The 7385-nt window shown below is 42.9% G+C and overlaps 1 protein-coding gene across 1 annotated transcript; it reads right to left on the bottom strand.

Moving 5' to 3' along the window:
* Positions 1-1533, bottom strand: LOC124037101 (GS homeobox 2-like). The gene is made up of 2 exons (XM_046351746.1): positions 1048-1533; positions 1-808 (listed from the first exon to the last, which is right to left on the bottom strand). Exons 1-2 carry the CDS (start codon positions 1439-1441, stop codon positions 468-470), a joined length of 735 nt encoding a protein of 244 aa, XP_046207702.1. The 5' UTR covers positions 1442-1533; the 3' UTR covers positions 1-467.
* Positions 1534-7385: the final 5852 nt, after the last annotated feature.

The raw sequence follows: 7385 nt of genomic DNA, 5'->3' as shown, positions 1-7385 counted from the left end.
TACAACTCACCAATGTTTTATTAGAATAAATACAAATATACATATTATATACACATACTAGTCTACTATGTACATACAATTTAACGTGGAAAAATAAGAACTGAAACAGAATGGATCAACGGCCATCATATTTACAGTGATAAGAATGATATCAAGCATCGTATGACAACCACTGAGGAGGTACAACTTTGACGTTGGGTTGAACCCTGAAGGATTTAGCGTCACTGTTAAAAAAAAGGTTTCAACAAATAAAACATGTATTCACAGTTAACATAAAATGAACGTACGAATAGGCCTACATAATTTAACCAGGGGAAACCAGGGATATTTCCAGTACTTCTTCTCAGACTGAAAGTAGCATCTCATGGCCCGGAGGTCGTCTGGTGTTGCAGAATTCGTGATGAACCATGGTAGACTAAGTGCCAGTAGTGTAATGGAAGTCTGTGCAGTGACAGTCTGAGATGCCCTCAGATTGGGGAGATATGTTTCTCCTCTGACGCTGATGCAGGGGATAAAGATTCCTCGTCCTCAGACCTTGGGTAATCCATGTGACCGCTTGCGCACTTACAACCGTTGTGCGTGCTCCTCTGTGTGCCCTTGCCCTCCTTCTTGTGTTTCACCCTCCGGTTCTGGAACCAGATTTTCACCTGTTTCTCCGAGAGGTTCAGATAAGTTGCTATTTCAATTCTTCTGAGCCTGGAAAGATACATGTTGGAGGAGAACTCCCTCTCCAGTTCCAATAGTTGTGTGCTGGTGAAAGCCGTGCGCATTCTCTTGCCATTCTGGATGTGACTGCTCTCAGAGGCGCCTGATGGAGACAGGACAACAATTTAGCCAACCATTATAGTTCTATTCCAAATTTCTAACACTGCAGTACATGTTTTATGCAATACATTGCATTGGTTTTACTGTGCGTAATTGGATATACTAAATAACTAACAGACAGGATGTAGTGGTTCAATTAAAATGTGTCGCTATAATTTCAAAGATTGAATTGACAGGTTGTTATATTGCAGATACAGGTGGTCAGAGAGCACATAGTCTTACCTATGGAGAGACAGTGGTAACTCATGGGGTCTGTGACGCTGTACATGGGCTTGTAGACAGGCGTGCAGACTGGGCGTGCAGAAGGGTGCGCAAGTGGCGGAGACTGTTGGTGGTGTGATGTCCTCTGACAATATTGGGGCTCCGCTCTCGGGAACTGACTCTTCAGCGTCGAAATGCCGCTGCGGGGAGAGTGGAGGTGGGACGTGACGCAAAGCGGGCAGACGCAGAAAGTGCCGCTTTTCCTGGACGGGCACACTGGCGCGGTGACCGTCATCATGGTGGGCGAGTGCATACTGATGGGGAAGAGAAAGTCTTGCCGTGGATGCTCGTTAAGAGGTATGGGTCGCACCGTGTCCTTGATAATCAAAGAGTCGACATAAAATGACCTAGACATGGCTGCAGAACGATACGCGGTCAGTATTGATCCTTGCACAAGATGTTGGCCGTTTTGTCATCTGAAGCCCTCGGGATCTCGGAAGGTGCTTATGTTTGATAGTTAAACAAAAGGGACCCCGGAGAGGGCTGGCCCTAGCGTCACCCACGTGCGCACCCGGCTCAGTATGCTCTTCTGCAAAACCACGTGATGCCTCAGAGAACTTCCAATCAAAATTTCCACATTCGCTAATTTTACCACAAATGAAAAGCCATGTTAATAACAAGTCACACAAAAACATAATGTGATTGAGCAAAGTTAGTTAGCAAAGTAATATCTATCTAGTATCATCAGCTGCCTTGGTGACGCGTGGATGACCCTTTTCGTTACACTCCCAATAACATATGCTAACCATGTGTATGTGACCAATACAATCTGATTTGATTTGAATAGTGCGCACTTCTGCAATGTTTCCCCTGTAGGGCCTACACCTGTTCACGTTCGATTCAAAGGTGAACTTGACCGATAGGTTACATCTATTCATATAAGAGTAGGTCTATAGATAAAACTTAATTACAAACATCTGAAATAGCCTATTGGAGTTGAAAAGCCCCAACCACCATATCAACCTCCATCATCATATCAATCGCAGTCTCTAAATACAGCTCTCAGCAAACTGAGATACAAAAAAAAACGCATTATCATCTAGAATGTGAGCAGTTGCCATAGGGCTAAGGGTGAAATTTCCAAACGAATTATAATTCTGGTACTGTATAACCACAGACTTGATCGTCCATAACACTGTAGCAGGTTATTCGTTTTGATACAAAATTCCCATTATTGAGCAAATTATGCTTAGATATTTACTTTATAATTAACATAATTGTATTGCCCTATCCTAGTATATGGTGATAATAAGCGTACGTCTACTTTATATGTGAACGTTTATTTGTGGTTGTAAATCTCGTGACTAAACGGACTAATAATTGCAGAATAATCATACACTGCATGCGTCCTTTTGGTAAAGATTTCGGGTCCAACGTTTAAGAATTATGAATGCCTGCCGTCTGGGTGGTGCCTATATAACAGTGATTAGGATTCAATTAGAAAGTGTTTGTTATGGTGGGTTTATGCCGGGTAAACAGGCAGCTATTTCAGAAATATGTTAATCCCTTATCTTGTGACAATAATTATCGAGTTTGATCTCCAGGCGGGTGAGTCACCAGTGGGTTTAACTTCTACTTTCATCTGTGGACAAACGCCTCGAACCTCCAGACAGAGCGCGGGAAGGCGAGCTGCGCGCGCCCTTTGCGAGTTAATGGCGCAAACATTACAGGCGCAAACATCCATTTAGCCTTTTGATCAAACAAATGGTAAGTAGGCCTACAAGCTGCAATAGTTCAGTTTAAGGATTAAAATACGGAGGTCAAACTGGACTGACTATAAACAGCACCACGTTGGCTGCACATTTTCCAATTGAACTATGTCTCCAAGATCATACACTTATATTTTTGTGGGGTTTATGTCTGTATTGCTCTACGTGTAAATTAGATTTATATAGGGAAGGGAACATGGTCAATTCGTTGTCTGTGTTTTTCTGCTAATTTGGGGGAGCAACCAGTGGGTGACCAGTGCTGATACGAATTGGCATCTTTAAACGAATTAGAATATGACTTTAAGATGGAATAAATGACAGAAAACAAACACGTCTGTCACGCAGTCTGTAATTGCTATAATAAAGTGAACACAGCGTATGACACGAGAGGCGCTCTGGGTTGTTATGGTACGGAGAACGGTTTCAAATGAGAGAGTGAGAGTGAGAGTGATATATATATATATATATAAAAGAAAGAAAGATATACAGAAAGAGAAGAAAGAAAGAGAGAGCGAGAGAGAGAGAGAACAAACCAGCCGGAATGATGTGTGGCGCGCGCCCTCATCACACCATCTTAGCTCCAATATTCTTTTTCCAGAATTGTGCAAGATAAAATGTCATTGTCTATTAAGTAATCCCACAAATGAGATCCTTTATGAGTCTATAATGAGCTCTAATTGCCACGACTAGTCGAGCCACGTGGAAGGGTTTAGCAGGCATTAAGCCGTTAGGTACAGAGCACAGGCTGTTACCTTGCCATTACTTTCATAATTCGAGGAGAAAATTAGTCCATTTAAGGGAAAAATCCTTTGATTCTTTTTATTCTGCTCGGGGTGACAGGACTACCTACAGCTTTGTCCGCTTCAGTTAAAAAGCGGGTGCAACAAATGGGACCGTTACCAAATTGCCTGCTTAAAAACGTCAGAGTGAAAAGAATGTCAGAAATCCACAAAGCTCCAAGAGCCCCACTGCAATGAGTTCCCTCTCCCATGTTGTGAGGAAACTATATACATAATCCAGCAGCCGTTATTGCAGACAGACCCTTTCAAGTCCTGTTGATGTGGCAATTAATCATGTACCCATTCAGTATAATGAAGATCAAATTAGTATTAATAAATCACACTTCAAGAATGAATATACACTGCTTAGTCCTACACATATTAGCCGTTGATATTTTCCTCTCAGTGGGAAGATAAACCACGTATTTGCTTGTGTGTGTGGAGTGGACACAACGCTTTGAGTTTCTCAAGAACAAAAACACACACATGTTAAAGTGCAGTGCTGAGGCAGTCCCTCTCATTCGCAGTCTTATGCCGTGAAGAAGTCCATTAATGTTTTGTTGAACAAGCGTCATTAACTTGTATTAACGCCTTTTTCCAAAGTTGCATTGTTACACAGGGCCGGCTTGCGGCCCATCTTGGCCAATACAGTGGGTGATTTCCCCCTTTATTAGTAACCAGGCAACAGATCCTGAATAGCAACACTCGGGTCCTCAATATAGTTTTCAATGGCGATGGGAAAATGAACAATGATCCTGCGGACAACATAATGGCGTGCAGTGACTTTTCATTCACAATTACTTCGTAAATGTGAATAGCAGCTGCAGTGGCTACTCTCGATCTCATGGGATTCAGAGAAAAGAGAGAGTGAGCGAAAGAGCCAGTAGGAGGAAATTCAATAGGATTCTGCAGGAGTCCGGTCGCACTGAATGTGGATTCTAATTTTTATCTCAATGAATAATTCGATTTCTATGCAAAAATGAGTTATACATAATTACACAAATAGCGTGACGACCTAGATTTAAAAAAAAAAAAATCTTTGAGCGCATCAGACCATCCATTAGTTTATGCCATGAGAGAGATATTGGGATATTTTTGTGCACAGAACATTGGATAAACGTTATTAGGCCTAAATGTGAAGCAAAACCAGGGAGAACAACAGCCCCCTCGCATTTAAGCGATGGAAGGTCAAGGCCGACCACGGTACTGCAGGCAATGTTTTATTATTATATATATTTTTTAGTGGGTAACTGAAGGCATTGTTAGCAGAAAACAGGATCCCCCATTATAGTGAATGGAAAAAGTGTAATCTTCGTGGTCAATATTGTTCCAAGATGGCATAGCAGTTCAGACGTCTTTTGTCCTCGTCTTGTCGTGTCCTGTGTATATATATATATATATATATATATATATATATATTTACAACTTTTTTCACATACATTTTTTTATTTATTTTCCATCAACTCATCTTCAAAACACTCTCCTGCAACCCGCCTCACCAATTTATATTTATAAAAAATTATTATTTACCTCAAATCTGTAATCCTCCAAGAAGCTAGCCAGAAACTCCAAGAAGCTAGCCAGAAACTAGCCAGAAGCTAGCCAGGAGCTAGACAGAAGCTAGCCCAGAAGCTAATCCAGAAGCTAATTAGAAGCTAGTTAGCTTCTTTACTGGCAAATCATTAGTATTCAGCTAACCACGGTTTGTGGTCATCAGCTATCCTTTAGCTCGGAAATCTATCGCCAGTTTGCTCGGAACGGAACATACCGGACCAATTTTTCTCTCCATGTCCCTGGATTTCAACTGCTCTCTGGACATTCATACCTGGATCTCAGAGCTAGCTAGCTGCTATCCGTGTGACTATCGGCTTTCGTCGATTCCGGAGCAAACATCAATTATTCCGGAGCTAGCCAGCTCTGTCAATCACTCCTGAGTTCCATCAATCACTCCTGGGCTGCAGTCACCTATCCGGACCCGTTTTACTGCCTACGCGGAGCCCCACCGGAAGGAGTTATCCGGCTGGCTCCTCCGTCGCGACGTTACCTGAATGCCCATCTGCAGCCTGCTAACCGTTAGCTGTCTTACCGGCTGCTATCTGAATAGACAATCGGACAATTTATTTATTTTTTACTATTATGTTTTCTTCTTGGGCCTCTATAACCATATCTATTGTTTTTATTTTTGTTGTTGTGTGATTTGGATTAATCCCCTCTACCAGACGGAACCCCACTAATCTACTGACGGAACGCAAGAGGTGGCTAATAACAGACCTCCATCCTATGCTAGCTTGCTACCGATGGCCTGGCTAGCTGTCTAAATCGCTGTGACCCCCAACCAACCTCTCCACTCACTGGACCCTTTTGATCACTCGACTAAGCATGCCTCTCCTTAATGTCAATATGTCTTGTCCATTGCTGTTCTGGTTAGTGTTTATTGGCTTATTTCACTGTAGAGCCTCTAGTCCTGCTCACTATACCTTATCCAACCTATTAGTTCCACCACCCACACATGCAATGACATCTCCTGGTTTCAATGATGTTTCTAGAGACAATATCTCTCTCTTCATCACTCAATACCTAGGTTTACCTCCACTGTATTCACATGCTACCATACCTTTGTCTGTACATTATACCTTGATGCTATTTTATCGCCCCCAGAAACCTCCTTTTACTCTCTGTTCCAGACGTTCTAGACGACCAATTCTTATTGCTTTTAGCCGCACCCTTATTCTACTCCTCCTATGTTCCTCTGGCGATGTAGAGGTGAATCCAGGCCCTGCAGTGCCTAGCTCCACTCCTATTCCCCAGGCGCTCTCCTTTGACGACTTCTGTAACCGTAATAGCCTTGGTTTCATGCATGTTAACATTAGAAGCCTCCTCCCTAAGTTTGTTCTATTCACTGCTTTAGCACACTCTGCCAACCCGGATGTTCTAGCTGTGTCTGAATCCTGGCTTAGGAAGACCACCAAAAATTCTGAAATTTTAATTCCAAACTACAACATTTTCAGACAAGATAGAACTGCCAAAGGGGGCAGTGTTGCAATCTACTACAAAGATAGCCTGCAGAGTTCTGTCCTACTATCCAGGTCTGTACCCAAACAATTTGAACTTCTACTTTTAAAAATACACCTCTCTAAAAACAAGTCTCTCACCGTTGCCGCCTGCTATAGACCACCCTCTGCCCCCAGCTGTGCTCTGGACACCATATGTGAACTGATTGCCCCCATCTATCTTCAGAGCTCGTGCTACTAGGCGACCTAAACTGGAACATGCTTAACACCCCAGCCATCCTACAATCTAAACTTGATGCCCTCAATCTCACACAAATTATCAATGAACCTACCAGGTACCTCCCCAAAGCCTTAAACACGGGCACCCTCATAGATATCATCCTAACCAACTTCCCCTCTAAATACACCTCTGCTGTTTTCAACCAAGATCTCAGCGATCACTGCCTCATTGCCTGCATCCGTAATGGGTCAGCGGTCAAACGACCTCCACTCATCACTGTAAAACGCTCCCTGAAACACTTCAGCGAGCAGGCCTTTCTAATCGACCTGGCCGTGGTATCCTGGAAGGATATGGATCTCATCCCGTCAGTAGAGGATGCCTGGATATTTTTTTAAATGCCTTCCTAACCATCTTAAATAAACATGCCCCATTCAAGAAATTTAGAACCAGGAACAGATATAGCCCTTGGTTCTCCCCAGACCTGACTGCCCTTAACCAACACAAAAATATCCTATGGCGTTCTGCATTAGCATCGAACAGCCCCCGTGATATGCAGCTGTTCGGGGAAGCTAGAAACCAT

Source organism: Oncorhynchus gorbuscha, linkage group LG06 (genome assembly GCF_021184085.1).
Source record: "Oncorhynchus gorbuscha isolate QuinsamMale2020 ecotype Even-year linkage group LG06, OgorEven_v1.0, whole genome shotgun sequence".
Lineage (NCBI taxonomy): Eukaryota > Metazoa > Chordata > Actinopteri > Salmoniformes > Salmonidae > Oncorhynchus > Oncorhynchus gorbuscha.
The sequence above is the reverse complement of the archived record's forward strand: the minus strand, read 5'-3'. Positions and strand labels throughout refer to the sequence as shown.

Bases quoted from the DNA above. Each gene is read 5' to 3' on its own strand.
- LOC124037101 (XM_046351746.1), bottom strand. From the start codon at position 1,441: ATGTCTAGGTCATTTTATGTCGACTCTTTGATTATCAAGGACACGGTG. The intron at 809-1,047 runs GTAAGACTATGT...TGTCTCCATCAG, and splicing joins TTACCACTGTCTCTCCATAG to GCGCCTCTGAGAGCAGTCAC.